General features: G+C 43.4%; 1 protein-coding gene across 2 annotated transcripts in view; it reads left to right on the top strand.

Moving 5' to 3' along the window:
- LOC307222550 (C-signal-like) overlaps window positions 1-13,068 on the top strand; it is a 33,612-nt gene extending 20,544 nt beyond the window's left edge. The window contains exons 2-6 of one of the 2 annotated variants that reach the window (XM_079987927.1): window positions 4,991-5,042; window positions 6,600-6,787; window positions 8,109-8,267; window positions 11,540-11,622; window positions 12,406-13,068. In XM_079987927.1, the coding sequence (XP_079844053.1) occupies window positions 4,991-5,042; window positions 6,600-6,787; window positions 8,109-8,267; window positions 11,540-11,622; window positions 12,406-12,445 (522 nt within the window). In that variant the 3' untranslated portion in view covers window positions 12,446-13,068. Of the gene's footprint in view, window positions 1-4,990; window positions 5,043-6,599; window positions 6,788-8,108; window positions 8,268-11,539; window positions 11,651-12,243 lie in introns of both variants that reach the window. The other variant, XM_079987926.1, reaches the window with a different exon arrangement.
- Window positions 13,069-18,971: the final 5,903 nt, after the last annotated feature.

The raw sequence follows: 18,971 nt of genomic DNA, 5'->3' as shown, positions 1-18,971 counted from the left end.
TCTTTCCACGACCCCCCGGGAGTTCAGTCCATTAACATTCCAACTTAATACTTGCAGTGTCATGATGTATTTACTCTCCTTCTCCTCCAACGGCGCCCAGTAGTTTGTCTATGTCAGTCGATGGCGTTGGTTTCCCTTTTTTGGTGAACTCTTGTCCAGTACGGCTGGCTCTTTTCCAAGTCCTTTCTGCAGATCTTCTCTGTGTATTCTCATAAACTTATCTTTTTCCTCCAGTGATCTTATTTTTATCTTTCTTCCTTTAAAACTGAAAGATAGGCCTTGGGGGAATTCCCACCTGAAAACGATGTTGTTTTTTCTCAATAGAGCAACCAAATCTCCAAAGTCGTATCTTAAATCCAAAAGATGTTTCGGTATATCTTTAAAGATTTCCACTCTTGATTGCAGAATTATCAAGGGGTTCTTAAAATGCAAACCCAAAAATTTATCCCTTTCTTCTTTGGATCTGAGGGTAATCAGACAGTCCCTTATTTTAATCTTTTTTCCTCCTTTTCCTAACCTGAAGGCCCTCACAATCTTAAAATCTTCTTGTTTCAAATCCGATTTCCAAAACTCTGCAAATTCTTGAGTCAAAAAATCTATCAAGGTGCCCTTCTCCAGTTCAGGTACAGCTCTGTTCCTTAAATTTGTCTGTTTTTCTTTCAATTCGATCATAGACAACGTCAGCTTGTGATCTGCGATTTCTTTCTGTAGGCCTGGAACCTTCTCTGTTTCCAGTTGCACTACTTTAACTTCCACAGCAGCAGTTTTTTCCTGGGTCAATTTCGATTCCTGCAGTAATTTCTGGATAGATTCTGTGTTACTGTTCACCTTTTCCCCCAAATTGTCTAGTGTTTCTGTATTTAAATCAATTTTTTTATTTGCAGCATCAACTTTCTTATTGGTCTCTTCGATCTTTTTATTAGTCTCTTCAACCCTCGTACTAAGTTGTAACAAAGTTTCATTAAGTTTAACCAATGCATTCGCAACAGCTTCTTCTGACATTCCACTAGTCTTAGGTTGTGCTGATGCCGACCCAGATGCAGTAGGGAGGCCAGCGGTAGATTGCCTTCGCTGCCCCCAAGCTTTCCTAGACCTCAGAACTGACACGTCTACTTTCTCTTTCCCATCTGCCATAACAATAGAGCAGCAGAAAAACCAAGGTCAATCTCAGATAAGCTGTTCCTGTTTGCCAGTGGAAAATTCCCCTTGTTGCTATTTCTAAGGGTCCCTCTAGGTGGACACAGTTGCAATAGTCCAAAAAGGTAACTTTTTCTCCAGCCGAGAAGTAGAAACAGTTCCAATTTAGTTACCTTCCAGTTGCTTTTTTTTAATTTTTCCTTCTTAACAAATAGGGAACTAAAGCTGACCACAATGTATCCAACTTACTGTCAAAGTCCTTCCTTTAACAGCTGACACAAAGACCAAAAAGCAACGGTCTTACTTCACAGGCAGACCGTTCCAAGGTCTGAGCAGTGGATTTTAAGCACTTCTCCTCTCTTCATGCAGGCTTAAACAATCCAATACAGCCCCCTTCCTTCCCTGCTTCTAGGAGAGGGGTTCAAAAGCGTTCTCGAGTTGGAAAACAACCCTTTTCAAACTTTTCTTCCAGCGCTTTAGCTCAAAAGTCTCTATGCTTTGATCTATTTACAAAGCGGAAGGCAGACTTCCTGTTTAGACCTCCCGCCGCGGTAGCCAATTAAGCCTTTTTTTCCTTCTTTGCCAATAAGTCCAATTCCCCCTACTCAAGGGTACTTTCTTTAAAATCCAATTGTTCCAGGAAAGAAGTCAGCGCTCTCCAGCAACGGCCATGCGGCTTCGCTCCGCGAAAGAGGCAATCAACTCACAGCACTGCGCCACCCCCGTTCTGCTCCGAAGCCCCGAAAAGGGCTTCCTCGCAAGCTGGGGGGGGGCGCAAAAGGTGCCCACCGAGTCACCACGTTCCCAGGCTTCACTGCCTGCGATTTGTAGGGGGTCCCGCTTTGCTGCAGCGGAAAGGACCCGATTTCCGCGGAGCCGATCCCCTCCCGATCAGAGGGAATCCGCCATTAGCTGATGGCGCTAACCTGAGCACCAGGTGCTCAGGTGAGCTCTAGGGAAGGGCCAGCAATCCTGTAGAATGGGTGCCTAAACTAGTGAATTCCCTCTGATGCCAGAGAAATTGTGCCTAGGGTTTATGTGGAGGTGTCTGATAAGATTTCTTAAGCTTCCTGTTGTTCAGGCACTTCTGCAGAGCAACAACAAATCAAGATATACATCCCCATAGAGAAAAAACTTGGATGGTGTATGTATCAGAGACCAGGGCAGGTAGTTTTTTTCTATTGTGATAAGAATTTTAAGGTCTTAGATACGTAATAAATGTTCATAAATGTACCAAGCAAACACGTACAGTGGTACCTCGGGTTAAGTACTTAATTCGTTCCAGAGGTCCATTCTTAACCTGAAACTGTTCTTAACCTGAAGCACCACTTTAGCTAATGGGGCCTCCTGCTGCTGCCACACCGCCAGAGCACGATTTCTATTCTCATCCTGAAGCAAAGTTCTTAACCCGAGGTAATATTTCTGGGTTAGCGGAGTCTGTAACCTGAAGCGTATGTAACCTGAAGCGTATGTAACCCAAGGTACCACTGTACATAAATATATAAACCACATGTCTGAAAACCCCACAGAAAAAAAGTCCGGAACAAATTGACCTCAATTATTTCTCTGCAAGGTCAAAGTGGGAAACCTCCTCATTGTCTTTTTCCTTCACAAATCCTGTCTTAAGGGCACATTTAAGATATGAATAGGGTGTGGGCCTATGACCTGGCTCAGGAACTAAGTATTTATCATTACAAAAGACTGGCCAGGCTCCCCAGGCAATCCAATCAAGTGACCATTAAACAGGTAACCTGTCAGACTAGATAAACAAGTCACTCAGATTTCTGCTGTAGACCGCCTTTTCTGGGATGTAGGTATGATGTATCTGGGGGGTGGTCTTAGGTTACACCCCTTCTGTGATGTATGTATGTTGTATGGAGGGGTGGTCTTGAGCTCCAGGGCAGGGAATTTAAAATGTCTATATAAGGCCTTGGACAGTGTTCTCAAAGCTACCAGCATAAGTTTGACCAAACTGTGGGAGGCAGTGGAAGACAGGAGTGCCTGGCGTGCTCTGGTCCATGGGGTCACGAAGAGTCGGACACGACTAAATGACTAAATAACAATATAAGGCCTTGAGTGCTATTCTTCTGGGTTCCTCCTCCTTCCTGCATGTGGTGAGCGAGGACCCTGTTGCAACAGATCAATAAAATCAAGCTTATTAGCTGCTTTGCTTCTCAATATTCTCTGGTTGACCTCTGTTATTTTCTCCTACCAATAGGGAACCTACGTAAGGACTCTATATGGGCTCTTGGATACCCCATAAGGGAAAAAAGGGCAGATTTTTGTTTATAACATTATCCCTGTCTTTCCTTTACTCCAGGGTTTGTATTTTTATTCAGCTATGGAGCACAGGAAGGGGGCAGAGACTAGATTTCTTATTGCAGGCAAAGGAGAGAGAAGAGCAGCAACCCTTGACAGCAAGAGCCTGGGAAAACCACAGGGTGGCATGGCAGCTTCTGTAGCTCAGTTGGTTACAGCATGGTGCTGATAATGCCAGGGTTGCAGGTTCAATCCCCGTATGGGACTGTTGCACATTCCTGCATTGCAGGGGATTGGACTAGATCATCCTTGGGGTCCCTTCCAATTCTACCATTCTACGATTCTATGATATCAGAAAGGTACGGAGTGGGAAACCTCCCCATTCCATAGAGGAAAGTACTAAATTCTGCTGTTGAAAAATGGGTACTAGGACAGAGACAGTGGCCTGAGAGGACTCTCCCAGTGCAGAGTCAATAGTGTGGGAGTTTTGAAGAACATTTATGTACTGGGAGAAGAAGCAGACAGCCCAGTACAAATCCATTACAACAGCAACAAAGACACCTGTAGGAAGTGCTTTTAAACTCTTTGCTTCTGATAAGGAAAATTCTGGGTACATCCCCCACGGGTCCATGCGGTCAGTAAAAGAAGGAAATTCCAGCCAAGTAATTTGGAGCAAAACAGCAGTCAGTAGACTTAGATCCTTTATTGTTGGGCAACAGGTTCAAACAGCAGCGAGTGAACCCCGAGCATGGGGTGACATTGACTTTTAAAACTTTCCCACCATATCCCAGAATGCAGTTCGTACAGTAACATTGCTACATCATTACTACCTCACTAAAACGTCAGAAAGGGGAGGGTTATACAAGATTAACATAAGCAGACATGTCAGCACAAGAACCCAGGTATAAGATTAGCATAGGCAAACACCTCTTAAGTACCCTTCACCAAAGCACAATACAGTGGTACCTCGGCTTAAGTACTTAATTCGTTCCGGAGGTCCATTCTTAACCTGAAACTGTTCTTAACCTGAAGCACCACTTTAGCTAATGGGGCCTCCTGCTGCTGCCGCACCGCCAGAGCCCAATTTCTGTTCATATCCTGAAGCAAAGTTCTTAACCTGAAGCACTATTTCTGGGTTAGCGGAGTGTGTAACCTGAAGCATATGTAACCTGATGCGTATGTAACCCCAGGTACCACTGTAGAACTATCTTTGCATTTCTGCATCCCGGGGCAAGTTCAGTGATGAGATTTGGTTTCCATTGGCCAACAACCAGCTCAGCAATTGTCACCCCTGGGTGGGGTGTTTGTACATGTCCTCACGCTTGAGGGATTATGGCGGGAGGTGGCAGGGAAAAGGGTCCTTTTTCCAAAAGCAAAATGGCATTGGAATGGAGGAAATTGGCAAATGGGTTGATTTTATATGATTTATAAAGCTAGGTATCTTCCCTGAGCTGTCGTCGAAAGGATAGATTCAGGCATAATATTTATAACATTTAACAATTTTAAAGATGTGCCCCCCCCCGTAATTTCTGTAACACTTCCTACATTGTTTCAAACAATTCAGTCCACATTGCTGTGTTTTGTTATCTTTCAGGCCTTGAAGAATTTGGCTGCCAAGCATGAGGGAGTGGTTATCAACCCACTGGGTATGTGCCTCTTATCCCCTTGATTCTCTCTCCTTAATGGAGAAAGGTGCTGTCATTTAAGGCCATTTTACAGGATCTCTGTTTCATTTGTATTGGTTACTCATTTGTAGTTTGCAGTTCCCATGTCTTGCCCAGGTTTCTGCTCTGTTTTGGGGGCATCATAATTTTTGTTGGGATCCATCTGCCTCAAAAGACAATGAAGTAGACCAACCTTTCTCCTCTTCTTAAATGCAGTTCCTCCTAATTAAAATGTATGGAATTTTAAAACAAGCTGCTACACAATCAACCACCATTCATGCTCCTGCACAAACAACAAAGAGATACGGAAGAAATGGAGGCAACGCATAAAAATGAAACTTGGGAACTTGTACCTTTACCTGAAGGGAGAAAACCCATCAGTTCCAAATGGGTGTTTAAAATTAAAAAAAAAGGAAAAAGCTCAAGTACAGACATTTAGAGCTAGATTGGTTGCAAGGGGTTTTGCACAAAAGCACAATGACGACTATGAATCAATTTTTGCTCCTGTAACATATTCTAATGTTAGGCTATTGTTAAAAATAGCAGCAAAAAAGAAAATGAAGGTTTCACATTTTGATATCAAAACTGCATTTTTATATGGTGAACTTGAAGAAGAAATATACATGATTCAACCACAGGGTTTTGTGAAAGATCCAGATCTGGTATGCAAACTGAAAAGGTCCATTTATGGTTTGAAACAGGCAGCTAGATGCTGGAACAAGAAATTAGACAGTGTGTTGAAAAATGATGGAATTACTTATTTGGTGGTTTATGTTGATGATCTTTTATTGATTTATGATTCAGATAAGTAGAAAAACAAGTTTGAAAAAGGTTTGAAAACACAATTTGAAATTAAAAATTTAGATACAGTGAACAATTACCTAGGCATGCAAATAGACAGAGATGAATTAGGCTCTTTCTGATTAGTCAAAGCAGTAAAATTCAGGCTCTGCTTGAGTGAAATGGCATAGATAATTGTAATCTAGTTGCTACTCCAATGAATCTCAAATATCAAAAGCAAGATGATTAAAAATAATTTGAGGATATTGAGAAATACAGAAGTGTAATTGGAAGTTTGCTTTATTTAGCAAACCTATCCATGCCTGACATATCAAATGCAACTAACATACTTAGCAAATAAAATAAAATAAAACAAAATAAAATAAAATGTAACAGCTATTAATTAATCATGTACAGTAGAACATCAGATTCTGAACTTAATCCATTTCAGGAGTCCATTTGACTCCCAAAATGGTTCGGGAACCAAGACACTGCTTCCGATTGGCTGCAGGAGCTTCCAACAGCCAATTGGAATCTGCACCGGACGTTCAGCTTCCAAAGAACGTTCGATAACCAGAACAATCACATTCAGGAGTCAGAACGTTCAGCTCCCAAGGCATTTGGGAGCCGAGGTTCCATTGTATATTACTGAGTCATTTCTGCCCTTAAGATGGATGTTCAACCTTGTTAGACCTTACTAGTTACTGGTTAACTCGGTTCAGCAGAATCACATTTACAATAATTTCTTTGTTGCTATAGACACTTGTGAGCCTAACAGCATCAAGGCTGCTGCAGCCACAGTCACTGAGTGTCTGAAAGGAGCTGGGTTGAATCTTCTGATAAACAATGCTGGGATTGTAAGTCCAGTTTCTATGGAAGATGAGACACCAGAGAATATGTCTGAGGTGTATAGGACCAATGTGATTGGGCCCATGGTAGTCACTCAGGTAAGGCTATCCCTGGATACATGCTTCTTCACAGACATTCCTCAGCATGTTGTAGAGCTCTTAAGTTATGGAGAACAGAATGATTTATGCAAGTGTTTTCTGGTGATGAGTTCATTGTTTGCAGAGTGTTTTTTGTTTAGTTTTTATACTTGAACAGTATAGAAATTTCATGAAATAAATAGGCTTGATTTCTCGAATGTACAGAACCTTTAACAGCTGAAGGAAAGACAGATGTTCAGCTGACACTGATGTGGCACTGGATGGGCTGGACAGTTGTTTTGCTTCAGTGATGGACTGAATGAGAGCCAACAAACTGAAGCTCAATTCAGATACAACTTAGGCACTGTTAGACCAGAAGAATGGGAGGGGGGCAGCTCTTGATGGGGTTACACTTCCTCTGGAAGGAGCAGGTATGTAGCTTGGGGTTACTCCTTGATCCATTGCTGTCACTTGAGGCTCATGTGGGACTGCCTCTGAAGACCGTTTGGAAACTTCAGCTGTTGAAGAATTCATTTGGCTTGTTCACTGGGGCAAGACAGTCTCAGCATATAATCAGTGGTGGAGCTTCAAGCTCCGGTGGGGGGGTGGAGAGCAGGTGGGGGCATGGCTGGTGCCCGTCCCAGGGGCGTGGCACATGTCCCAGGGGCATGGCACGTGTCCCGGGGGTGTGGCACCCAGTGTGGGGGGGCAGCCATGATGGCACCTCGCCAGGATCGTGCCGCTGGGGGTGGTGCACTTGCCCCGCACCCCTGTTCCTCTGCCACTGCATATAACACCAATCCTGGCCTGACTGCACTGACTGCCAATTAGTTCCCAGACCCAATTCAAAGTGCTAGTTTTGAACTATAAAGCCTTAATTGACTCAGGCCAGCAATACCTCAAAGAGTGCCTCTCGGTATGAACCTACTTGGATTCTGCAATCATGATCTGAGACCCTTCTTCATGTGCCCCCTCTACGAGAGGTCTGAAGGGTGGCAACACCAGAACGGGCCTTTTCTGTAGTGGCTCCTAGTTTGTGGAATGATCTCTCCAGGGTGCCTTGCCCAGCGCCCTCATCACATACCAGGAGAAAACATTCCCCTTCAACCAGGCCTTTGGCTGTTAAACAATCTATGGCCTTTTAAGTTTGTGTTTTATTATAATTTTTTATTAGTTTTATTAGGATTTTAATATTATGAATTTTGTGTTTTACAGTGTAAACTGCCCTGTGATCTTTGGATGAAGGGTGGTATATAAATTTATTAAATAATAATTATAATAAAGGAGGACCAGATCTCCCCACATAGTCTAAGGTTGTCCCTTCATTCCACTCCTTCTCCAGGCATTCCTGCCCTTGCTGAGGAAGGCATCTCGGGAAAGCCCCCAGAAAGGGATGAGCTGCAGCAAAGCTGCCATTGTCAACATGTCCAGTGAAGGTGGTTCCATTACAAATCTACTTGGATGGGAAATGGGACGTGCCATCAACTACCGCTGCAGCAAGGTACAGAGGTATTTTATGGTGATGCAAAGAGGGGCGCACTAAGCGGTTGGCAAAGCTGACCCCTGCCAGGGGCACACTCAGACCAGAAAGCACTCAAACTCCAGGCAGGATTTAGCAGATGCACCTCTCTCCTCTTCTTCCACCTCTCACACTCCCCACCCACTTCCAGGGCTCCAGTGGCGGCACATCTCAGCCACTCAGTGCTGCCATGGCACTGGGTGGTGGCGGCGGGCTTTTGCTGGGGTTGTCCCTGTCAGCTGCCTGATTTCAATGGGAGGCTGCCTGACTCGGGAGCAGGAGCAATAGTCGAGGAGAGAAGCACGCCCCCAGCACTTCTGGGTGCAGGGGCAAAAGCTTTTGTGGATTGGAGCATCCACTTGATGCTCCTTTTTTTTAAAAAAAGAAGTGAACCTTTCTGTTGAATCTGCCAGTAGTGCAGGTAAGTGATTTTAGAACCTGGACTTAATTGTTTCAATGCCACCCCCCCACGGCATGGCTGCCTGTATTGTTTCAGTTCTGAAGTGCAGAATCAACACTTCCGATACAGCTCCTCATGAAGGGCACAAGGGATCCTAGGTATGCTTCTGGATGCAAACAATGAAGGGCAGCTGTGCTAACATGTAGGAAGAAAGTGTCACATTATCATGCACTCTTCCCCAGCTTTGCACATAGCCCTCCATTTGTTCTCAAAGATATCAGATTGTTGGAGGGCAGATACTCCATGCTCCTCCTTCTTTTCATTTGTTTTTGTATATCAAACTATCAAAACATACCTTGACAGCATTGTAGAATCTGAAATAACAGGAAGCCTCTGTTAACTTATATTTCTAACATTTAAGAAATAATTACCAGTATTTTCTCTCTCTCTTACATTTGTTATATGTTGCTGAGGCAGTGTCCATATTGTTCCCAGGCAGTCACCCATCCAGGCACTAACTCTTAGAATTCCTGCTCCATGATTGCAGTCATGGGATTGTTGTTTATCACATAATCGTGTATGTTTTGACTCCACAGTGTAGGAAGCGGCGGAGACAGGATGTTTGTGTTACTGTGTTCCATGAAGTGGGACTATTGTCCTTTTTCTCTTCGCTGCCTGATACTAGAGAGGGAGCCATGTTGCAGTGCTCCGTGTGTGTTTATATGTAAATAAAGTAGATTAGCCAAAATGCTGAGTTGCTGAGGTCTGTTACGCAAGCTGCGAAGACTCTGTGGATCCCTAAGTGTGCCGATGTCTGTTGGCATTGGTCACTGTGATGTTCGGGCTGAAGAAAGCTTTTGAAGCTCCTGAACAAACGACCAGGAGGGAGAGAACATGCCAGTCGGGCATGTGACTCTACCAGGGTCCTACTTGAGTGTAGGACAAGCGCCTGACACTAACCAGATCCATTCCTACTTTAAAAAGTAAAGTAACATAGCCCAAGGTTGGAGAACCTTTAGCTCTTCACATGTTGTTGGATTGTAGCTCCTATAATCCCTTTCCCTGACCGTTGGCCATGCTGGTTGGGGCTATTTGGAGTTGCAGTCCAGAAATATATTGAAAATCACAGGTTCCGTGGCCCTGCCTTACTGCCTTACTCTTACAGATGCCTCCTGTTAACTAACTCCTGCCAGTGGGGCAGAATATCAGTTCAATTTGCATTTAAAGCCCTTCCCACTTCCCAAAACAATGCATGAACCAAAACACAGCCACCCTCCAAAATTCATACTTCTCCACATTTTGCAATGAGGTCTCCAGCCAAGTAATATGCACAAAAATGCATATATTCATGAATTACATAAACGTACATTATATTAGGGGATATTGCTGTGCGAAAAGGTGTATATTAGGCAAAACTGCATACAAACATGTATATATCATTGTTGTAAGAAAAATACTATTTCGGGCAACCTACAATTTTACACAAACACACAAAAGGAGTACTTCTCACTGCATTTCCCTCAATGGTTCCCAATTTTACATAAATAAATTTGAATAAGGTTTCCTGTGCAGGGCATAACTTTGTCAAACAACCAGTATAGCCTCTGTACATATACAAAGTTCATGATTCAGCAAATCTATTATGCCTATTAAAGTGTTGCATCTCTTGGCTTAATTACCATTTGAATAAAGCCATGATTGGCTTTTCTTACCAGGGACTCAAGGAAGGTAAGGGGTCAATTAAAAAAACAAAACAGATTTCCCAAGGGCAGAAACTCAAAGGTTTTCACCAAAAGCCAGTACAGTGGTACCTTGGGTTACATACGCTTCAGGTTACATACACTTCAGGTTACATACTCCGCTAACCCAGAAATAGTAGCTCGGGTTAAGAACTTTGCTTCAGGATGAGAACAGAAATTGGGCTCTGGCGGCGCGGCAGCAGCAGGAGGCCCCATTAGCTAAAGTGGTGCTTCAGGTTAAGCACAGTTTCAGGTTAAGTACGTACCTCCGGAATGAATTAAGTACTTAACCTGAGGTACCACTGTACTGTAATACAAAGTTGGCCAAATTAAATTTCTACTAAAGCCTCAGTGCTCATGGATCTTGTTTCCTGTATTAAACAGATATATCTGTACCCCAGGCAAAGAAAATCGGGAGCTACATGCCTCTTTTATCTACAGGAGATTGGGGTACAGATATCTATTCAAAAAATGTGAGTTATCATTATTTTGTGTGCCCCCGCCCCGGTCATTAGCAGAACAATCACCTGCTCTCACATGTATGATTGAAATGGCCAGACAGTCAGAATTCATAAATTTCAAATATATTCCTAGTCATTTCAGCTATGAGCAGACTAAATTTTCTGCCCCCCCCCCTTATGTACAGGAAATTGGCCTAGGCCCATCCATCTAAATCAGGGATGTCCAACAGGTCGATCAGGATTGACTGGTTGATCCCTGGGAGGTTCCAGTCGATCATGGGCTCCTTTTCCTTTTTCTGGGTAGCCTGGCCATTCCTTTGAGATGGTAAATACTTACCGGTAGTTCCTGAATCTCTTACACATACTGATATCATCTTAACAGATACTTGCCAGACTGTAAGCACCTACAGTCCAAAGACAATTGGAAAGCTTTCCCCATTTCCTTCCTCCTCGCAGAGAAATATTTGAGGTCAATTTGGGAGAGTCAAAATGGCTTCAGGATTGTTCTCCTGTACTATTTCAGACACGTGGTTTATATACTTATGTATGTGTTTGCCTTGTACATTTATGTACATTTATTTTTTATATATAAGACCTTAGAATTCCTATAACATCATTCACCACCTTCCTTCTCCTGGCATATTTCTCTCCTAGGCTGCTCTGAACATGTTCACACGGTGCCAGTCCCTGGAATTTGCTGAAGACGAGATCCTGTGTGTTGCGCTGCATCCTGGGTGGTTACAGACAGACATGGGAAATTTTGAAGTAAGTGGTTCATGGTGCTCTCCACTTCCCAGAGGTCATCAAATGCACTGAAACACTGGGCCTGCTTCCAACTGAGGCTCAGAATGGATAATACCATATACACTCGAGTATAAGCCAATCCAAATATGAGCCGAGGCACCTAATTTCAGCACAAAAAACTGGGAAAACTTATTGACTCGAGTATAAGCTGGTTCACCACACCACAAACCTGTGGTGGCAGCAGCGGCAGAGGAAGAACAAGCAGCCCAAAAGATTGTACTTACTTGTACTGTTCAGTTCCCGCCCTATACCCTAGGATCACACATGTTCTAAACTCTGTGCCTGGCAAACACCAGCCCAGTGGCAGATATCCGTTGCTTCCAAAATGCCCAGAGTTTGAATGTTGGAGCATTCGTCAAGAGAATGCTTCTCTGGTTGCCCTTGATACGTAAACTTGGTGCAAGTGCAAACTGCCCTGTGATCCTTGGATGAAGGGTGGTATAGAAATGAACAAATAATAAAATAAATAATAGTGTGTTGATTTCACCCATTTGTCATCATTACATATTTGCATAGTGCAAGAGATATATCACTTACCTGTTCTCCTTTTCCAGGGTATACTAGCCCCAGTGAAAGTGGACGAGGGTGTGAAAAAGATCCTAAACACCCTTGCGTGTCTCTCAGAGAAAAACACTGGCACTTTTGTAAACATCAATGGGGAAACCCTTCCCTGGTGAAAGCACAATGTTATTGTCCTCACTGCAATGGGAAACCAGCACCACGGGCAATTTCAATAAATGCAACAAGTTCTGCTGAAAATATTAAAACTTCCTAGCTGCTCTGTGTGGCAGAGATTCCTTCTGGTTGCTTTATATGACCTAGCCTGTCTGTTAGTTGTTTTTGTTTTGTGTCACTATTGTGCCTTCTCACAAACACAGTCTCAGAGTGATACACAATGTAAGGATCTTCTCAATCCTGAAAAAAATGCAAAAGGGAAAAACTTGTTCTCAAAAGTGCTAGCTAAGCAGATTTCTTACAGGTCAATATGTGTTGGAACACTGGTTCCTTTTTCTGGGGAGATCTACACATAATTAAAAATATAAGTTTAATGCTGATGTATGAACAAAATTACACACAACACTAATTAGAATAGTGAAACGTAACTAATCTGAGTTACCAACTGACATTAGACAAATGCCACACATTTTGATATTTAGGCAGCTATCGATTTTTTTGTTTTTAAAGAAGGCTTTTAAAGACCTAGCCATTTCATGAAATAACAACTGTATAATCATAGAAATAGTTTGAATGTGTTCAGTTACTGAGTTTGTAATCTTTCATATTTTATATTTGATTTTATTCTACACTGCTTTGAGAAGTTTTGATTGTGAAGCAGTTTATATATCTGCAAGTAAATAAAATACAATTAGTTATATTTACTTACTTTATTTGTTTGCTTGCTTCTTGATCCTAGCTTCTGGTTTGCCCTGTGTTCTTCTGACTTCCTCTTTGGCCCTGGCTACTGGCTCATCTAGGAGCTCTTGGTTCCTGGTTCCCCTCACACTGCTACCTACAGCAAAGTGCAGTACTCTTTCTCCAGTTGGTATCAGTGCTGGTCACACTTGCAGGGGTCAAATGAAAAGGTGGGCAACCCTCTCATGATGTTTGCTCTTCATTTTATTAATTTATTTCTAACATTTAATCACTGCTTGATTATTTAAAAAACATCAAAGCGGTTTGCAAAAAGGTAAAATAATACAATCAAGGCTTCACTTGACCTGATTATCTTCCATTTAAAAAAATCCTGTGTAGAAAATGCAATTTGTCTGCATGGGAAGAACTGATTCATCTACTGCCACAACCGAAAAGAAAAGTAGCCCCTCAGTCTCAGTTTAGGAATTTGTGCATCTTAATCTTTTATATTGCAGGGTCTATCAAACTCCCTGCCACCAAAACTTAAGAGTTCCTCAATGTGACCCTTTTCTACTGCTACCATTTCCTTGGAATGCCTTTGAAGGTGCCTCCAACCATGATAAAATACAATTATGAAATGGACACCAACATCGGATGAACTAAATTATGTTTACTAAAGGGATACATGACAGGACACTGATATTTATAAAGGCATTTTAAATGAACACAATTACAATTTCTAAGCAGTTAAGATACCGTTACTGACACTAGGCTCTAAGTGGCTTTTATCTCAGTCCAATTTCCCAAAGTCTCCACTCCAGCCAAATCTACACGTCACAACCCAGTCCAGCTGCTGGGACAGGGCCAGATTCAGGTTTGATGAGGCCCTAAAAGCTACTGAAGGTAATGGGGCCCTTTATATGTCCAGCTGTCCTTTGACAACAACAAATTTTTGTGTTGAATATATGCTATATGGTAATTTATGGACCTACACAACACAAAACACTGTTGCTGAATGTAGGTTATATTTTATTTTATTTTATCTTATATTTTGTAAATGTACATCCAGGTTTTTTTCCTTTCAATTTTTTTGGGGGGCCCAAGAGAATGGGGCCCTAAGCTATAGCTTGTTTAGCTGATACATAAATCCGGCACTGTGCTGGGGACAACCTGCCTGTGACCCCAAAGGTCCTCTTGTAGCCTTTTTAATCCATGGGTAGGAATAATTGTTGCACCCGAGCAGAGACAAAAGGAGCCAAAAAACACCAAGGGGTTAATCCAGAGAAAGAGCGTTTTATTCTGCCATCCGGGGGGTGGGGGGTGGGGGGTGGGCAGAGGCACCTGTGTGATTCAGTTCACAAAAGACAGGCTGCACCGAAAACATTTTACAAGCAGGTTTTATCCTTTTTTCAAACCCCTTTTTTCCTCTCCCCCTTCACAGATTCTTACATAGAAATGTTGCTTTTCGTTCTCTGGCTCTGTTCCCGGAAGTATGTTGCAAATCAATGTACCAGGACAAGGTTATCTTGGATCTGGGAAGCGAAAAGCTTTACTGTTCTCAGCTATGGGTTTGTTACAGCGTTTTTGTTACAGAGAGGACTGCTTAGCTCGTGCTTTTTGTCTTAGAGGAAAATGCAGTTTTTTAAAATGCGTACGCCGAGGCCTGGCTGGGGGGGGGGGATTCACAAACAGGTTTTTTTAGGGCTTTCTGGGGTAACCCTAGCTGTCCCCCTTCAATTTTATTTTATTTTATTTTATATTTTGGAAATGTACATCCAGGTTTTTTTACTTTCAATTTTTTGGGGGGGCCCAAGAGAATGGGACCCTAAGCTATAGCTTGTTTAGCTTATACATAAATCCGGCACTGTGCTGGGGACAACCTGCCTGTGACCCCAAAGGTCCTCTGGCTGTAGTTCTGGCTGCTTACAGTGGTGCCTCGCAAGACGAAATTAATCCGTTCCGCGAGTCTCTTCGTCTATCGGTTTTTCCGTCTTGCAAAGCAAGCCCATTGACGGCTTAGCGGATTAGCGCTATTAGCGGCTTTTAGCGGCTTTTAGCGGCTTATCGGCTTAGCGGATCAGCTGATAAGCGGCTTAGCGGCTTAGAAAGGGGGGGGGGAGGGAAAAAAACCCGCAGGAACTCGCAAGACATTTTCGTCTTGCGAAGCAAGCCCATAGGGAAATTTGTTTTACGAAGCGCCTCCAAAACGGAAAACCCTTTCGTCTAGCGGGTTTTCCGTCTTGCGAGGTGTTCGTCTTGCGGGGCACCACTGTATTTAAAAAACCTGATTGCACAGCCTTCTTCAACTAAGACCTTTACACAGGGCAGCCACTCGGCCTACTACAGCCACCAGCTCCCTTCTTCTGAATGTCACCAGCAAAGAATAGCTACCAAGCTGGGTAAGAATAGCTTCATCTCCAGAGCTCAGCTACCTGCTCTCCCCTCAGTTGCTTCTGGTCTTTGCTCAAATCTCCCTCATCAACTGACTTTCCCAACAGTTAACTGCCGTTTCTTCACTGACTAGCATCTCCAGCCAATCAGAGCCTCTTGCTTCCCAGACCAATCAAAATGGTGTTACTTGATCCATACCTCCGTCTATAAATATAAATATTAAATATTATAAATATTAAAGCCATCAACACTCTTTCCTTTCACAGCTTGTCACCAAGCAGATAGTGTTAACCAGGCCCACAACTTAGTAGCAACACAAGGCCTAAAACTTGGACAGTTCCATTCTGACATCAACAGGGGTCCTTTGCAAAGCACAATAGCCAGCTGGGCAGGCTTATACGCAAAATATTTCTCCAGAGTCTGAGGGAAGGGTTACAGCTAGGTTTCCTCCCTGACAGCCCAGGTTTTCTGTGTAGGGGAATGCATACCCTCCAATATTTCTCTGATGAAAATAGGGATGCCCTTTTCCAGAATGATAATTTTACTATTTTTACCCCACACATCTTACTGGGTTGCCCCAGCCACTCTGGGCAGCTTCCAACATATATAAAAACATAATAAAACATTTAAAAGAAGAAGAAGAAGAGTTTGGATTTGATATCCCGCTTTATCACTACCCTAAGGAGTCTCAAAGCGGCTAACAATCTCCTTTCCCTTCCTCCCCCACAACAAACCCTCTGTGAGGTGAGTGGGGCTGAGAGACTTCAAAGACGTGTGACTGGCCCAAGGTCACCCAGCAGCTGCATGTGGAGAAGCGGAGACTCGAACCCGGTTCCCCAGATTACAAGACTACCGCTCTTAACCACTACACCACACTGACTGTTAAAAAACTTCCCTATGCAGAATTGCCTTCAGATGGCTTGAGGGTTGGATAACTCTATACCCTCCAACATTTCTCCAATGAAAATAGGGACATCCTAAGGAAAAGGGGCATTCTGTGATCAAATCAGAAACCGGGACAGCTTCTTTAAATTGGGGACATCTTTGGAAAATATGGACCCTTGGATAGTCTGGAAATGTTTGGGGAGTTCTCATGCACAGTTGAAGTGATGCAGTCTAGACAGGCTGACTTTGGAGGCAGGCCCATGAAGAGGGGTAGGAGGCAGCTGGGTACGCTTGGCCCAAGCCTTGGAGGGCTAATTTGGATGGGGCCCCCTCTAGGGCCTGCTGGACTTACACTGTCATGTCAAGAATGTGCCCCTCAAATGAACAGGGACTTAATGAATGAAACTACCATGGGTGAAATGTCTGTCCATACGCACTGCAAGTCTTTGATAGTAAAATCTGGACCTGTGTTACTGCATACTAGTGTGTAGCATCAGACTAGGGCTTCAGACAAGCTCTGCACAGACCTGCTTGTAGGGATGCCAAACTGGCTTCCAACTTCCAGCATAACCTCACTGTACTTGGCTGCCTTCAGATGCAGTGGAAGATGCTGTCCCATCCCCAGTGTTGAAGTAAGATTCAGTTGCCAACACAGTCGGCTTCTGTATTTGGAATGGAAGGGAGGGGAGCCATTTACTTTTTCAGCACCAGCAGTAAAATGTCTAAGACCAGGCATGGCTACTTAAGACCATCATCCCTGGGGCTCCTTAAGACCTGTGTGTCTCAAGGGAAGACAGAGGTGGAGAAGTCCAGGCCACAAAGCTGGTACTGGCAGCTCCTGAAGTAGACCTGAGAATATTTTGTACTGTTCATTTGTCTTAATATTTTAAAATTGTGGTTTTGAAGAAAGGCAGTATGAAAATGCATTATAAAAAGAAAAGAATGAAAGGAGTTGGAAGAGGTCAGTGGGTGAAGGGCAGTTTTTGTTTCCCTCCATCCCCACTGTCATTTGCATATCAGATGAAGGCACTATGAGCCAAAGGTTTCTCACCCCTGGGCCAGAGCACGTTTGTCAAATGTTAACCAAGTCCCTCAGAGACTTGGCATTGGCTGCATTGGCAGGATACTGGTGTGTGCAACCAATGCAGTAGGATTTAATTCCCCCCACTCATGAGCTGATGATTGGGGGTGTTAAATGCCGCTGCATTAAGCGGGATTTGATGAAAACCCCTTTCTGATCACAAAGGTGATTGACAGGTGGCCAGCCACCTGTGAAATTCAGCCTGTCACACCAATCCTGATAAGGATCTGACTCATGGAGGTAGATAGGTTCCTCATCTCTGCTTTAAAATGTTTTAAAATAAGTATGCGTGTCAAGGAGCCCTGACCTGATCAGTGCAATGTGTTGATACGGAAGGGGGGGGGGCATGTCTTCTTCACCTTCTTCTTCGCTACAATATATCAATTTATCTCCAATTGTCAATGTCAAAAGGGACTAAAATCTATAAAATTCATAGAAAATCAATGTGCCAATTTGCTCAATTTCTCTAGGACTCCATCACACCTCCCCTGTCCAGCATAATCCCTCAAGCAAGGTTTAACACCCTAATCCTGTCAAATCGCTCTGATCAGCCTTTCCTCCAGGCAATGTCAGGTGGCAGACTATGCATATTTGGGACCATTGTCTTCTCATCCCCGGTACTCAGGAAGTGTTTTTTCTGTGCATATCTCTGACTCTGCATATTCCCCCTCCCTCCTCCATATGTTAATCCGGTGTAACCCAACCTCTCCTTAATGTATTCATGATGTAATCTGTGTAACCCAACCTTTCCTTAATGTATTCATGATGTAACTGGGATGTATTTTGCACTGTATTCTGGGACATGGAGGGAGTTTCAAAAGTTCATGTCACCCCTTTCTCGCTGTTCAATCTCGCCTTGAACCTGTTGCGCAATAAACTTGGATCTTCTGTAGTTTGCTCCTGTGCCCGGCTGAGCTCATTTTCTTCCGCAGGGACCCGCGGACACTTAGTCCAACGAGCTGGGTGGCAGAGTAGCCCCGCACCCAGATTTTAGCCGTAACAGTGTGAAATGGCCCTGAATCACCCCCCCCCCAAAGAGCAAGAGCAAGGCAATCCAAAGCTAGGTAATAATGGCAAACACAGTACTGTAATGTAGTTCATTAAGGGCTTATTCACACCTACCTTTTATGCCGCTCTTTACAGGGAGAAGTCTGTGCTTCAGTACTCCATGTCTGAGCATTTGTTTGGGGTTTGGGGTTGTTGTTTTTTGCCCTGACCTTTCCCTGCAAAAACCTGCTCTTTAGTGCTCAGTTAAAGCAAACATCAATTCGGGTTTTCCACAGATTCCTGTTTTCTCCAACTGAGCTTTAAAGAGTAGGCTTTTGTGAGGAAAGCTCTGGAGAAGAAGAAAAAAAGGTCAATTGGACACACAGCTTTATACTGCAGAATGTGCTGGAAAAAGCGGAGGAAAGGTAAGTGTGGCTAAGCTCTAACATTTTTGACTATTTTGACCAAAGTTGTTTGAGCTTGTGTTATTTTATATGGGACCCAATACAGTCTTGTAACACAGCCTCCCTTCCCCACATTAGAATTCTAGAGCCCTCCCACCTTTTCCCCAAAGCTGAGAAAGTG

Source organism: Podarcis cretensis (genome assembly GCF_951804945.1).
Source record: "Podarcis cretensis genome assembly, chromosome: 8".
Classification (NCBI taxonomy): Eukaryota; Metazoa; Chordata; class Lepidosauria; order Squamata; family Lacertidae; genus Podarcis; species Podarcis cretensis.
Note: the sequence above shows the minus strand (reverse complement) of the source record. Positions and strands in the feature narration are given on the sequence as shown.